The following is a 16,290-nucleotide window of genomic DNA, read 5'->3' as shown; positions in this document are numbered from 1 at the left end:
GCCCTTTCTGGAACCGGTTTGAGACCCCTGGTAAGTTGTTTAAACTCTTATCTTTTGTTTCCTCTCCAGTCATACATTTGAAGATGCTTGGTTTGGTGTTTGATAATGTTTCTTAAAAAATGAGGATGCATTGAAATGCATTGAGTATCAAGCTCAAATTGATAGTTTGTACCTACCTGGGAGACCAATGAAATTTCCTTCCACATATATTTCTCTTTTTAGTGTTTTTAAACCTAGAACTTCATGGTGAATTGAAACCTGTGTGGGAGCTGTTGAAGGAGTACCAAAAAAATATTTCTTCTCTTTCTATTTTATCATTGTTCTGAGATTTGCAGATAGACCGTATGTTTTGACAGATCGTTTAGTCTTTCTTTCCCTAAGTGTGTAAACTCTTGCACATAAGAATGTAAAAACGATAGGTCTGGCATGGGAACAAAGGCAAAACACTGAATATTTGTCTACTTTATTCTGTGATTGAGTGCATCCATGGTTAAGAGCTTGTGCTAAGGGAGGAACAAAAGTAGGGAGAAGGGACATTTCTATTCATTGGCCTTGGCGCTTTCAGTTGATCTTTATACCACTCTATCTCTAACACTCCCATTTCCCTGCATCTGTGTTTTACGTTTCAGTTGGAGCATGGAGTTACACAGCTCTATAGTTACAATAATGCGCTTTATCAAATTTCCACTTCGGAATCAACAGAACTACTGAAGTATGTTATCACCAGTATGATCAAAGGCAAAGTGTGTATGTGGGTGTGAATGTGCCCCTAGCTCTATTGTAGCCAGTTTTAAACTGGGAGCTTTGCTGACAAGAGCTGGTGATTTAGCGCAGCAAAACAATTGGCCACATCATATGAGAAGCATACACCACACTCCAGACTCCGGGCGTATTTGACGGACCACCCTGGTGAGTGAATACGCCCATAGATCAGGCCAGATACCACCAGTGGTAAGGTGTTTGTTTTTGGATTCTGTGTTGAAATGCATCACTCAGACAAAGCTGAGTAGGAGAAAGCTGTGGAGAGAAAATGTTACTTTAATACAGCTTTGCATCTTGTTTAAATTCCAGTCTATTATTTGTGGGAACACTTACTGTAAAATTTCAAGCCTCGTTGTAGCATTTTTCTTAATACCAATCCTGAGGAAGAAAATTAAGAATGCACTGAAATGCTTAGATGATTGTTTTTGATTTTGTTAATGATGCAAACTGATTAAGAGGCTATATAAAAAGATAGAACAATTTCTTTGATTAATCCTATATAACATGTTTTACATGTCAACTCAGATTTCAGCATCCTCTCTAACAGACAGTTTTATTAATCAGGTGGTTTGGTTGACTGAGAAAGTAGAGTTGTATTAATGGTAGTAAAAGATCAAATCCATTATTTGCTTGTGTCTCAGAACACTTCAATATGACCCGCCAGTCTGGGGTAATGGGAAAGCTTGACAAACCTCAGATGACTTACACCAATGTTATTATTGTGTCTTAAATCTCTTGACCTGCTGGTCATATGGACCTTCTGTGTTTTGTACAACAACCTTGAATTTGTTAAGTCAGCTAACCGCTTAAGAAACGTTTGGTAACGCCACTGCCTTCCTTGGTGCCTCAGATTGACTTCAACTTCCCTTATCTCCTCAGTCTTTCAAGAAAGGACAAAAGTGAATCACTATAGTCTACTTATTTTCTAATCCAAGGGAATGTAGCTGAGTTGCTTCAGCTATGACAAAATTCTAGTCAGTTATGAAAATGAGTGTTTAGATGTGCAACCCTAATAAAGATGTCTGTTGTTAATTAAGTTAATTTGTGCCAGTTTGGGCACAGCCAAGATGTGTGAGTTTTAACAATGCCCCTACATGCTAAAAAATAAGGGTAATGGTCAAATAAAGCTTGACTTGTCAACATGTGAAAAAGATTAAATGACAACCAATGCATGCAAATACAACAACTAAAACATTTACACCCCAAATTAGGTGAAAACAAGGCCTAACCAAAGGTCCTCGTTCACAATACCTTCTCTTTCAGCTCATCCTTTTGGCTTCCCTGTGTATCCCTAACTCCATTCCTGGTAGAGACACCAATAATGTTGGTAAGCTCCTTCCCTTTGAAGGTAGCTTAGATGTAAGAAACATTAGAGTAATAGATCTTTAGCGAAAATCAACAGCAAATGTGTTGCCCAGAGGGCAGGACTTCTGTAGTACGGGTGCTTGAGCCGCACCTTGGCTGTCTTTTACAGTAATTATGATAGTAATGTCTTCAGTGGGATTCAGTCTGATCCTCTACGCTTAGTGCTTTGAAACAGTTAAGGCACGATGAAAGAGGATCTTTTATTCCTCACAATGCCCCCGGTCGTCAGCACTTGGGTTCTGCCTTTAAGAGGGTCTAAATGGATGTGTGCTTAACTGTGTGTTTGTGTATGTGTGGATTGTATGAAGGGTGAGGTCTAAGTGCGTTTGTCTTTTTTTTCGATCTGAAAAGAATGACTGCACTGGCATTTAGTTTCTCTTTTTGGTCACACATGAGCATCCACATACATATACACACTTACAAAGAGTCAGGAAGCAGGGCACAATGATGTCCTCCCTCCTTCCTCTGAAGATGTTTTTTTTTTCATTCTCCCTCACTCCCAGACTTCCTGGGAGGGGTAAACCACCCTTTGTGTCCAAATGCACTCTCTCTTTATCTTTCCCTCTCTTATTCTCTCTGTCTCTTATTCAAAGGGCACAAAGACCAAGAGAGAGAGGGCTAGAGAAGTCTTTCACCTGGACACCGAGTGATACGGTGAGGACTCGCCTACAAAAGTACCAGGAAACGGGGTGGGGGTGGTATGAAGAGAGAGAGAGAGAGAGAGAGAGAGAGAGAGAGAGAGAGAGAGAGAGAGAGAGAGAGAAAAAAAAAAGGAGATGGCTCTGTGTTTTGTGCCTCTCTCCGCTTGCTGCGGTTTTGGGGAGAATGGCAGGCGGATGTCTGGGTGGAGAGAGCGGCTGTTTAGTCTAAGGCCATGTCATGGGAAACGTACTCATGCCCTTTGGGACTTATTCATACCCTGTTATACAGCACAAGCACAGAAACACGTGCACATACACACTCTCTATCCACTCCCTGCCCTCCCACACACATGCATCCAGCCTGTCATGAGATGGAGCGGAGGGAGGGGTGAAAGGTCAAGCACTTCAGTAATGGAACAGGAAACGTCGGAACAGTCGGTGCTACACAACATACAACTGTCTCCAACATGTGGACGGGATTGACAGGCAGCTGTTGTGAGCAGGCCATGACTTTCGGAGGCAGAGAGGCATGCATGACCTGCCCACTAATCTGTTGATCTGTCATGTAGATTTTTGCCTGGTTTTAATATTTTTGTGACGTAACATGTTTTCCAAAAATTAAAGTTAAGAGATTAACTGTCATAAAAACGTAATCCCTCGCTGATGCTAAAAATCTGTGAAAAAAGGATACTGGTTTCATTGCTTTTCCACACTTTCTGCAGGGTATCTCTTACAGAGGTGTTTGAAATATAGATACTTTCATATTTATATTTACTGTCCATACACAGTAAAAGTGTAAAAATAAAAGTGAAACTCCTTGTTTGTTGATACAATTTTAGCAAATGTATCAGATTAAATTACATTTTTTTCTTCCTGGTGGCTGATTTAAGGTTGATTTTCAGCAGAAAAGTTTAACAGGAAAGAAAAACTAATGAGTATGGGTGCTGCACTCTATTATAGCTTTATTTGGTTGCAGAAAACACAATGTTTAATCTAACAGATTACGGGACCATTGAACTGTTGGCACTTACTCTACTTTGTTCATGCATTGACAGATCTGGGACCATTGCAGTTGTGCCGTATATTTTACGGGTACCCAAGGATAACATCTTGAAAAGACTGTTGATCAGCACTTGATGAAATCTTAACCCTTTCAAATGAAGGCATGTGGCTGCTGTTGTTTTAAAGAGAGTCAGCTTGGCCTCTTGCCACCCATGTAAAACCCCAGACTTCCCCTCTTATTCCTCCTCAGACATGTAATAGAGATGTGAGTAAGTCTGACTCCAGTTGCAAAGGCCATGACGTGACAAATGTATGTTTAAAAAACATTATGAAAATGTGACTGAACTTTTTCTTCTTCCACTCCTGTTTCAAGACAGGAGCTGTTGATGAAAATAATATTTGGTTGCTCATATAATACTCATCATTAAAGGTTTTGCAAAACATTTCTTTTAGGAAAGACGGATTTTTAAAGCAATCTACAGCTTACTTAATGGCTGAATCCAAATTTAAGGGCTACATCCTTTAAAAGCTGCTTTTGTAGGCGAATTACGTCACAGCATTGCTGGCGTTACTGTTCGAAATGTAAGACTTCTTTAACAGCTTCTTCATATGCGGCAAACAAATCTGTTCTTCTTCTCCCAGATTTGAAGGATGGGCCCTGTGTATCCTTCTCAGACTATACCATGATTAATCCTGGGTCAAAGTGGAATAATCAGAGGCAGCCGTGGTGGAATACAATGACTTGTAGAAGAGTTGTGGTTAAGATTATAGAATTATGCTCTCAGTGAACCAAAATTAACTTATTTTTAGATGTGAATGAAGCTTTGTAAATCGAATCTACTCATTTTATAAAGATTTTCACTTAATTTCAATAGGGCTCAATTCAAATAACAATTCTGAATATTAAGGGTTTAACTTTAAGTATTTCTGCCACTTTTTAATTTCCCTTTAAAATTGTCATTTAAATTAATGGAGCGGAGAATCTGTGGTTTTTACTAGCTTCACAGACACACATACATATTTCTAAACCATTTGCTCACCGCCTGTTTCCTGTTATTTAACATCATTTATCTTTGATAAACATATTGTACTGATTCCAACTAGATTGTTGGCTTTCTGCTTAATTGTTGCATTTGTTGGGTACTTCTGTTTTCCTGTCTCTTTCATAGAGGATAGGTAACATGTGAGTTCAGCTGTCTTGTGTTAACAATGCATTCAAACAACCCAAACAGGCACAAATCAGACACAACTAGACTTTTTTTCTGAAGACAGTTCCACTGATGCAAAACAACGTTCCACCCGTTGCTGTCCTGTGTCATTAGAGCCTAACGTTTGATGTCAGTTGTTTGCTTGGTCACCTGAATCATGAAGAGACCGCTCAAGGAAGTTCTTTAGAATTAGTTTCAAAGCAGAGTTCTTGATGCTTGAGAGTTGAATACCAAATCCTTCACCTCTATTCAAAGTTAACTTTTCTCCGTTGACAAAGATAGTTTACCTTAGCTCTCTTTCAAACCATCTTTCCTCTCTGTCCAAAATCGGACATGATTATTATCTAAAGAGTTTTGTTTACTCTTTAGGTGCAAATGGTCTGTTGGGTCTTGCCCCAGCCTGTTGACTTTTCTGTACTGCACCATGCAGTCATATAGGTTTATGGTTTTTGAGCAGTCTTTGCTGCACCAGATAACACACACAATGCAATTCAGCTTTGTTTTTTGTGTTCTGTGTTTTTGGTGAAACTCTAAACAGCTTATACCAAACACAAAGCTTCACCCAGGAGAGAGAAATCTCGGTTGTTGTTTTGCATCTATTGAATTGTCTTCCAAAAAAGGAGCCTTTACATATTTATCTTTGAAGCTGCCCTCAGACTGCATTAATATTGACATGCATTGTGACCCATAGGGTGTTGTGAGTGTGTGGACGTTTTTGTTTGTGTTTTTTTCGTAATATGTGTGTACATTTTGCACGAGGCTAAGTTATCATTAGGTCTTGCTAGTAATCACCTACAGGCTGCCAGCCACAAATGAGCCACTCTGTTTAGCAGACCTGCCCATCAATCTTGCAGAGAGGTAAAGAGAAACAGAGTGAAGAAGGGCAGATAATAAGGACTCAAGGTTTTACACACCCCACTGTCAACTGTTGATTGGCATTCTCCTTTACTCTATGTCTGATTATAGGGGGGTCATTATTTTTTTAATCATAGTAATACTGTGGTAGATAAGCATTCAAGTGCCAAGGGAAAACAGTGGTTAAAAAAAGTTATGATTTCAATACATGTTTAGATACATGTTTTTTTACTGCTGGGACAGCGCATGGCATCACAGAAGAGCTTTTTCTCCATACTTAGGGAATGATTGTCCTCAATGAATTCAACTTATGTTCAATCTCGTACATAGGAAACATTGTTGCATGTTCCACTCCCTTCTCACTGTACAATATGTAATAAAATGTTTCAACTAATTTTTTAACATCTTATGTATTTGTTTTGAAATCCTTTTATTCAGATTCCAGAGAAAGTGGCAGGGTGTCCAGAGTTCAAGAGCAATAGGGTGGTGCCCCTTTCCCCAATCTTACCATAAGCTAATCATACCGTAGGGGAGGCAACCCTACTTTCTTTAGCTTATAAAAAAGACAAATATTCCTGTTTGATGTATCTCTAGTTGTACAAAACAGATGTACTTATGTCGTGTAAATTAAAGCAGCCACATTTGATATGAAAACACTGGCTTTCTGGTGCAGTTTTTGAGTTAGGAGGGGCATTTCTGTGCAGAAGATGATTACAGACTCTGAACAGGCATATAGCCTAACTAATCAACTAATATGTATCACATTGTCATATTTGTGTTAGTTAGTGAAACAAAAGGAATGTCCATTATTCTGCATTAAAACTCAGATACTGTACGTTAAAATTGGTAGTATTTTTAAAAGGTTTTAACAATTTGTTTCTTAAAATCTAGAAAAGAGTAACTAAAGGTTGCAGATAGCAATACTCTTACTGAAAAATAACAATATATCTAAGTTTAATCGCTAGCAGAGAAAAGTAAGTTAAAGCAAACAGAATATATAGCGCTGAACAATTAACTCATGTCTGTTTTTATGATTTCTCATTCATGATATTTATGCCAGTCATTGAATATTAGGGCATTCCAATATAAATGCATCTAAATCAAGAGCGTCACAGAGAGTTTTCTAGGTTGTCTCAGGACAGGACAATGCCTTCTCTGTGGTGAAAAGGAAAGGGCTTGTCCTTTTGCAGAGATTCACGCACATAGAACCGTTAGCACACACACAAACAAACATTCCCATGGATTCCCAGGATCGGAAAGGGCCTGAATAGGAATCTGGGCCATGCAGACACACAAGCAGCCCTTCACCCCACAACCACACATCACAAGAAGGGCATTCCTAACTCCGTGTGTCATTTAATTGTGTAAGACTGCCATCAAATGAAACATACAGGTTCATAAATTCAGCCAGCATTGATTGGATGACTGCTCATGTTCGTATGCCATCCAAAAACATTCTCCATTGATCTCTTCCTCCTCCACCCTTGTTCCCTTTAAGATCTTATGTTGTGATAACTTTCTTCCCTTTTTTCTAAGGACAGGATGTGGACTGGCAGAGTACACTATGGCCACAGTGTCTTCCCTGCCTGTGGTTCCTAAGGGAAAAGCCATTGTTCCCATTGTTGTCCTGTACCTGCCTGCCGTCTGCCTCTGAGCAGCATTTAAAACGCCTTCCATTTTGTTCTCAGAAAACCACAATCTGATGTCCGGCCTATCCCTTTCTTTTCTCTATGCACCTCTTGTGTAAATACATTTCTTTTGACAAGCGGAAGTTAGGGGGGGCATCATGCAAGTGCTTGTATCCGGGCCTCAGGAGAATCTAGAAGAGTGCTATGGAATTGACACCTTAGATCTAAACACTTTAGGTTTTTGTCAAAGAAGGAAGTGAAAAAAAAGTGAATGAGGGATGAAAGGGAAGAAGGAAAGTGTGGGGAAATAACTTTTTGCACGCTTTTCAGCAGAGTAGATTTACCATGATAGGGTATGCTACTGATATGGGGCTCTTAGTTCTCCGACAGTTGCTTGGCTCATTGCCAAAGCAACAGACTCCACTGACTTATACACAAATGGAAATGTTTTTGATATTTAACTCCAGTTCACATTCTTTTTGTTTCTTCTCTTCCTGCAGATATGAAGTCCAATCCCAATTTATGTTCAAGTAATCGAACATGCATTGAGTGCAACATCAACAACTTTAGCACCTGTTCTGTAGCAACCCAAGCTTAGATACATACATTCTTTCTGAGTCTGAAACAGACTGGAGCAAACAGGTGAGGAAAGGAGAATAGGTATGGATTAGGGAGGGGGAAAACAGAGACAAAGGGAGGGCTGCCTAGTTAAGGCGGGGGGCTGCCATAGACGTCTGGAGCCAGGACATTGATGCTGGAGCTGATAGCTGCTCTAAAGAGAACATCTGCTGTCAGTGCACACATACACACAGGCAGTCACACGGCTCTCTCTTTTTTGTCCTCACTTCTCTTCTTTTAGTTTGTTTTTTCCTCCCAAATCATCCTCCCCCCACTCTATCACATACAATTTCTCTAATTTCTGTCTCTAAGAGGCGATGTTTACATTGTGACCCCCGGTCACTCCTGATAAGAATCATTCCATCAACATAATGGCTAAATGACACGCACACGACTGTTACTGTCATTGCCACCACACAGAGGCAGGATGTTGTCCCCACCATCTGCATGCTTCTGCCTCTCATTCAATCTTTAAAATTATTAAAGATTCCTAATTCACAATTTCATGTGTGTTTTCCCCGGTTCACTTCCGATTCCATCTCGTCATTTTCCTTACTTTTTTGTTTTACCTCTCCTGATGAAAAACAAAAGAAGACATAACCCTTGCAGTGTGGGTGGTCCTGACACACATGCACACGCACAAGTGCTCACACACTCCTTGGTTTTACTCTGTCTGGTAATGCACTAGCTGTGGTTTCCGGGCCTCAGCCAAAACACTGTTAGAAGTTCACCGCACCCACCACTGTACCACAAAGCATCACCTAAACGCCGCTCAGCTCTAGTCCCAGACCCACTCTTTCCCTTGTTCACACACACACATACTCACTGATTACGGTGGCATGAACTACTTGAAGATGAGCCTCTGGAGAGCTTAGGAATTGTAACTTTGCAGAGCCTCTCAAAAGTGTTCGTACCTCTTAAAGTTTTGCCACATGTTCTCTCTCTAACCACATGCTTAAATTGATTTGGAGGGGATTATATCTCGTTGACCATGTTAAACAGCACGTAATTGTGAAACGGAAAAAAAAAAAACGAGTCATAGTTTTAAATAGTTACAAATAAAGATCCTAAAATGATGATATACATATGTTCTTTTCTTTTTTCTTACCTGATAAACCTAAAATAAAATCTTTGCAAATCACTGTAAATAAAGTGCACTGGTGTTTATTTAGTTTTTGGTGTAAATGTAACTGCTCTGTCCAGGTCTAAGACATTTTTAGAGGAAATAAATGAGCGAGGGCCAGTCAGGAAGGTCAGGTATAAATTCACAGGGAGTTTAAAAGCAACAATAGGTAATAAAAAGAATAAATAAATGAATAAATATATATATATATATATATATACACTTTCATATATAAAACATCTGAGATCTCTTATTTAACAGTATGATTGCACAGGTTATTGCACAGGGTATTAAATAGTGATTGCACATGTGAACATTTACCTGAAGTTTACTGACAGACAAGAAGTTAAGGCACTTATTGGAACGTGTCTGAACCTCTGCACAGACCTTTCTTAGTAGAAGATAGGTGTGGAGTTTAGATGTAGGCTGTAAAAGGCTAGACATGCCCCTTTCAATGCCAGCTACATTTCTGGAGGCTCTGGTTGAGTGAAATGTCTGCTTGGGAGTCTGGACCTTTTAAATAAGTAATCCCTAAAGGTTTTAGAAGCAATTTTCACCTGAAATAAATAAATAAAGTATTTCTTCCTATTAAAGTATGAATTAGATAAAGTATTTTTCACAGTTATCTGTTCTAAATGCAAACATGTAGGCAAGGCCAGGGACTGGAAATAATGTATGCTCCAATACATATGGATATTACTTCCTTTGAAAGAATGCAACAAAGACTTGGTCATATCTTTGGAAAAATAAATGGCTCTAATTTCATATGATAGCAGATATGATGTTTTTTGAGTGAGAAGATGGGAGTAGTTTTCAACGTTTGTTTTGCTCAGCCATCTGTAAAAGACCTGTGTGCGCACACAAGGGTTTATGTTGCTCTAAAACCATAAATATTTGGAAAAAAACTCCTTTGGTGACTTGTTTTGGAAACATTAAATTCTCCTCTAGTGAGCAGATTTTTTGGAGGAAAAAAAAAGTTGTTTAGTGGTGGAATTTAAAGACCTGTCTAAGCTGGACCCACCAGTGGGTCATTCATGCACAACCTAGCACACAATGGAGCAGGCTCACAGACAATGAAACCAGTAATGTCTTGTATCTTGGCAAAAAATGCACTTATTATGTTGAAGGTGCCATTTGCTGATTGTCAATTGATGAGAAACTCTGACGCTTTCACAAAATAAAGCCAATATTTGACAGAAAGTTGTAAACTTGATTGAAGATATTGAGATATGTCCATAAGATTGTTTTAATTGGAAAACTAACCTTACACATTATTCTGAATGTATCATTCCCACTGTGAAAGATGGCAGTGGTAGCATCATGCTGCAAGAAGTCTTTAATTTAGTAGAGAGTTGGACTATTTTCCAGATTGGATTAAAGGACTGATGGAGCCAAAATCAAGACAATCCTGAGAGTAAGCATTTTAGAGGGTGCAGTACACTTGAGAATGAGGAGGGTACACCCTCTGGGAAACAACCAGACAGACCAGCAATAGCATTTTTTAGATCAATTTATATCCAAGTATGAGAATAGCAACAAGTCAGAATCCTTTGGTTGTAATACGAAATTACAGAAAAAGTTCAAGGACTGCAAATACTTTTGCAAGCAATCTTAGCACAATATGTTACATAATAAGCATTATCTAAAAACGTTTGTATGTACAGTTGTATCCTTGAGACAGCTGACTAATTCATTGAGTCCAATGTAGCATTTCAAACATCCAGGCCACCTATTAAATCACTGTAAGCCTGTCTCTTGGGACATGCTTCCTTCAGCTGTACATAAAACTATTCAATCTCTCAACTCCACTGTTCTTAGTGTTCTGCACAGCAGCACATATCTGCGCACACTCACATAGCCTCTAACCCTTGGGCACTATCTTTCTTTCCTAATCTGAAATCAAAGAGAGGGTCTTTCAAAGCGTCTCACATGACAGCTCATTTTATGCATTGCCCACAGAAACAATTATTGTCATAAATCTTTAGTAACTTTGCTCTGAGCTTTTCAAAGCAGCTTTTGCCTACCAGTGGTTAAATTCCTTTAGCAGAGCCCAACACTGTACTCCCTCCTGTGTTAGGATTCAGTTGTTTATGCTGATTCACATTTAATTATGTTTATACATGAATTCAGTAAGGCCTTCCAAGTTTGCAAATAAACTCTGGAAGATGTAGTGCCTCCTGCACTGCCTGATTCGCCCCTTTCCGTCATCATAGCATGAACCTTTTGGCTCGCTTTGAAGAGCTCTCTGGTGACATGAGTGAATGATGTCATATACTTTCACAGATTTCTGTTAATGCAGTTTTTAAGGTTAACAGTTTCCAAGTAAATCCCCAAGAAAATCTCCTTTCACTAGGTTCTGTACACTTCAGCAGATCCCGGTGGAGATTGGATCAGCTAACTTCTGTCGTAACCTTTTATTCAATATGAGAAACTGCAGCCTTGCCATGGAGGCTGGGCTCTGTGTCCGTGCATGCATTTGAGAAGAGTCAGGCAGAAGGACGCTGTTTCTCTTTCATCATTTTTATCAAAACTTGAAAGAGAAATCTTAGATGTTTTTTCTTTTTTCTTTTTTTTTGTCGGTAGCATCTTCATTGGCTGTGGCATCTTTATTGCCATCCGGCATTCCTTTCTTGTCTTCTCTGAAAGCAATGTGTGTGCAAGTGAGACTGTGTGGGTGTGTGCATAGGCAAGAGATTATTTATCTTATTCTTAATCAGCCCTCAAACTGACTAATTGGTCAGTTCCAATGTTAGGTAACAAAGGGAAATCAACAATTAAGCCTGAGTTTGCAGGAATGACGAGTATTTTTAAGACACTGCTGTAGAGAAAGAGCCATCTAAGTTTGTGTTTAACTGCCTTAAACTACAAAACTGCAAAAATATGTATGCAGGCATAACATTTATATAGTCATAAAAGGTATTTACATACAACATATGAACACAGATTGTCTGATACGATAGTAGTTTTTGTTTGAATAGTCCAACCATTACTTTTGCTATGTCATATGTAAAGATAAAGAAGAAAAATCTGCTTAATCCTTGATCCGGAGAAAGCATCCAAAGCATCCTGCACATGCAAGAAAGATATAGAAAACCTGTTTGAGGTGCAAGAAATATGGTTGAATATTTTCTCTGGGTTTGCCTGTCTGTATGCCCCTAAATAAATTTTAAAAATCCCCATCAGACGTACATGCATCAGACTAAACCTTTACAATTAAAAGTTATTTAGATTACCAAAACTATTTCTACATGCTATATTCTAGAATTGATAAGAGCTATGTGTTTAGTTTATATACTGAGTATTAATATTTTACAGCAACTATTTTTTTCAAGCTGTGTGATTGGGGTCAAACACTACAGTATGGGAATATTCACAGTTTGCTCTCTTATATCTTGACTGCTTTTTGTTAATTTTTTCCTCTGATGTCACATAAGGAGGCGGCGAGTTTGATGTTTTTCCGTAAAATAACACATCAAACTCATAGAGAGCTAGAACCAAAACTCTACATGTGTTTCAACTTTGACTGTGAAATATGACTGCATATGACAGATGGAATCAGGCGTCATTTAAACAGGGCTATATCTTGTGTCACTGATAAGGTCATGTTTCACATAAACTGTCGTTCTTTCCTAATCCCAATCTGCTTCGCTTAAATCAATACCATATCACCTCTTGAGAACTATGAGTCAGGCTTTTACTTTTATCACTTCACTATCAGTTATCACAGGGTGTTGGTAATCTCTCATCTCAAGGCTTACACCGTGAAGACATTTGACAGATGTGCTTTTAAGCAACAGCAGGGTGGTGCAAAGAAGAGGTCAGTAAAATGTCTAAAGTGTCTCTTATTACCTCTTAAGTGTCTAGTAGTTTCTTTTATATGCATTAACAGGATCTGATAAACTTTCGAGCACAAATCATTTTCAAAAAGTGTATTTCAGTACCGTATTTTTCTATTAGTCCTGCAGCAAAATAATTTGATATAGTTACACCAAGAAGTAGTTGCAGGGGCGTGTTTTACTGAACTGATCATAAAAGACCAGCGTGAGAGAGTGAAAAAGTATATTTTGTACAAAATGCATATTCATGCAGCTCACCAAACCACACGAAGGTTTGAAGACTGTAGTACAAAAACATAAAAACCTACAAGTGATATATTTGTACACACATATTATAACTTTGAGAGTGTAGGAAATAACAGCCTACATTAGATTCTAACAGTTTTTTTTCAACTATTAATCTCTAAAATTTTTAGAAAATGTATTTTAAAAGCAAAAATAATTATTTTCCCTGGATCGAGAAAATCTGTAAGAAATGGAAATAGAAAAGAAAAAAAAATAGATAACATTTTGGTGTAAAATAGCATTAAGAAAAAAACAGACACACAAACACTTCATAGTCTCCAGTTGGTCTTAAGAAACCTGACACTGAAAGTTATTTACCCATAGTGGACAGCATAACACACTCTCATGAACACACACACACGTCCTCTTTTCATTCATATTTAAGCTGGAGCTTCTCTATTGCCAGATTTTATCTTACATTAGGCTACAGTAGTGATTTGCTTTCACACACTTTACCATTGTTGTAAAAGAAGTATCACTAATTCATTCTCTAGAAACATTTTAAATAAAGCAATCTATAGTAAAATTAAGAGAGGCTAGATGCTTTTGATTATGTGCGCAGTACAACAGCTGGAAACACAAGCAAGTCATCTGAGAGCCAGTGAAACTCTAACAGAGTAAATGGGAAGCTTAAAGGCATTTCAATGAAACTGGATCTTACAAGGCAGGCAACATTCTTTAATGTTATGATGTTACCTACAGGTATGTGGTGAAAGGGCTCAGGCCAGCCGGCACAGACGATAGTCCCATCTCCGAGCAGTCCACCATGATAAAGATGCCATCTTCCTCACACTGGCAAGGGGCTGGGCAGAAAGGTGCCTCTGATTCCCGTCTTTCCTGGACCTGTCCGTAGCCCCATGCTCCAGGAGAAGACCCCCAGCTTCCAACTGCAGCGCAGAGAAACAGTGCCCCAAGCAGCATGTCTGACCGTCCACCTGTCTGCATCTACACCTGCAGAGGACTTCCGATATGTTCTATGAACTGTCTTTCGAGGAAGCTGTGATGAACTGTTTCCTCTCAGATGTTCCTGTCTTCTTTTTTTTTACCTCTATTTCTCCCTCTGTGGGTTGTCCACACTGTAAATCTGTCCTGTCAGATGACCTGCTTCTTCATCTCTATTAATCTTCCTATCTCCCGGCTTCTGCTTTACTCCCCTAGAGTTCTGCTTTATATTAACTTCTCCTCCTTTTGTTCCAGTCTTCTTTCTTTTTCCATAAACAATATTTTTCTTCAAGTTGGTTTCTGTTTTTCTTTGTCCTTCTCTCTATCTCTGTGGACATATATATATATTTATATATATCTGTTGCTCCGTGTCTCCCTCTCCTTACCTATTGTAAGAGAAGTAAATGAGCCAACCTCATTGGCCCACAATTTAGGGATGGGCTGGAGCATCTCCGGAAAGTGGGAGGAGTCCACAATTCTCAAACTTCCAACTCTTCCCTCTCTTTTTCCCCTCTCTCCCCTCTTCTAATTTTGCTCTGCATTGAATTTTGGTTTTAGCCTAGAGGATAAGAAAGTTAATTTGCCGAAGGTTAAAGAGTGAGTCAGAGAGTAGATGATGGTACAGACCGGTCCTGAGCTACAGAGGACTACAAGCAGACTTTCTTAGATTAAGGACTCAAACAGCTGAATGAACTTGTGAGAGTGTCCAACTGGCGGGGACAAGTGGTGGAGAAAACTGAAATTCTGACACTTCAGCACCCTTCAGTTCCCAGAAGGAGCCGAATCTAGTGTCTCGTAAGTCGCACCTTCTCATGTTTCCCCTCGCCGGAATGTCACATTCACACACACTCACACACATGCAAACACTCATGTGTATGTCCCCTCAGAGATAAAAAGCAGATTGTGACTGACAAATCCATTTCACATGTGCTAACTCTACTTAACCATTAAATGAAATGTATCTGAGAAATTTAACATCATTTTCAGCTGTCATTGAAGATGTTCTTTAAATTTGCTCACTGCATTTAATACCAAAATGAAGCAATTTGCTAAGAGAGCAGCAGATCGAATGGATCTAATCATTAAAAGTTATCACTTATTAGAAGAATATAAAATTATTCACAAGTGGCACAATAAAAGTAGACACACAAAATAAAAATAGAGAAACTATAGAGCGACAGCAGCACAACAAACCAAACTTTTAAAATGGTTGAAAATGAGAGACAGGGGAGTCTGGCAGGATCTTGAGAGTAACAACCACCTCCTTCCTGTCTTCCATGAGTCTCTATCAAGGAGAAGGATCAGGTCCTGACTAAAACACAACTAAAATCCTATGAAACACATGTTATAGTTTGATTGAATCATAGTGGAATTTTTGAGCAAAATCTGAAATCTGGTAAATTTGCCCAGGAATACATATCACAACTGAAACACAGTGGTGAAAGCATCGTGCACTGTGCTTACTCTTCTTTACATTTCGTTGTCATGGAATTATGAGCAGTTGTAAAACTGACCCCAAACACAAAGAACCGCTTCACAAAAAGAGAATGTTAGGGCAAATTTGTTACCAGTGTATGTAATGTGACAACCTTATCTGATATAATAAGGTCATTCTATAACTATAATCGTGCTAAGATTAGTTGTTTCTTTGAAATCAAGCCTATATAATAAATACATAAAAATGTATAAAAGAATATTTGTAAAAGAGCAGCAAACAGGTTAATGTGCTGCAAACACAACATTTACACATAAATCCTACACCTTACTCTAAATAAGTGTGCATATGTTGTGCTATAGGATTTCAGAGCTGCTTGATTTTCAACAGAAAGTTTTATGCATGCATATGTTACATACATTTATCACATCCACATAGTAATTATATAGTGAGAAAATACAGTTATTATATTTAAGCAGAATGATTTTTATTCTGTCCATTTAAATAGTTCAGTAGTTTTATCCAGCAGCTGGTTCTTATAAGTAGAAATATTGCATTAAAGAAGTACTCCTGATCCCTTTTATCTGCTG

The 16,290-nt window shown here is 38.6% G+C and overlaps 1 protein-coding gene across 1 annotated transcript in view; it reads right to left on the bottom strand.

Moving 5' to 3' along the window:
* The window catches only part of lgr6 (leucine-rich repeat containing G protein-coupled receptor 6), a 50,724-nt gene extending 36,190 nt beyond the window's left edge, over window positions 1–14,534 (bottom strand). The window contains exon 1 of the mRNA XM_015400019.1: window positions 14,024–14,534. Coding sequence (XP_015255505.1) covers window positions 14,024–14,268 — 245 coding nt within the window. The 5' untranslated portion in view covers window positions 14,269–14,534. The remainder of the gene's footprint in view (window positions 1–14,023) is intronic.
* Window positions 14,535–16,290: the final 1,756 nt, after the last annotated feature.

The sequence above is a fragment of the Cyprinodon variegatus genome, unplaced genomic scaffold, assembly GCF_000732505.1.
Source record: "Cyprinodon variegatus isolate N-32 unplaced genomic scaffold, C_variegatus-1.0 Scaffold1065, whole genome shotgun sequence".
Lineage (NCBI taxonomy): Eukaryota > Metazoa > Chordata > Actinopteri > Cyprinodontiformes > Cyprinodontidae > Cyprinodon > Cyprinodon variegatus.
This window is presented reverse-complemented; position numbering and strand designations above follow the sequence as displayed.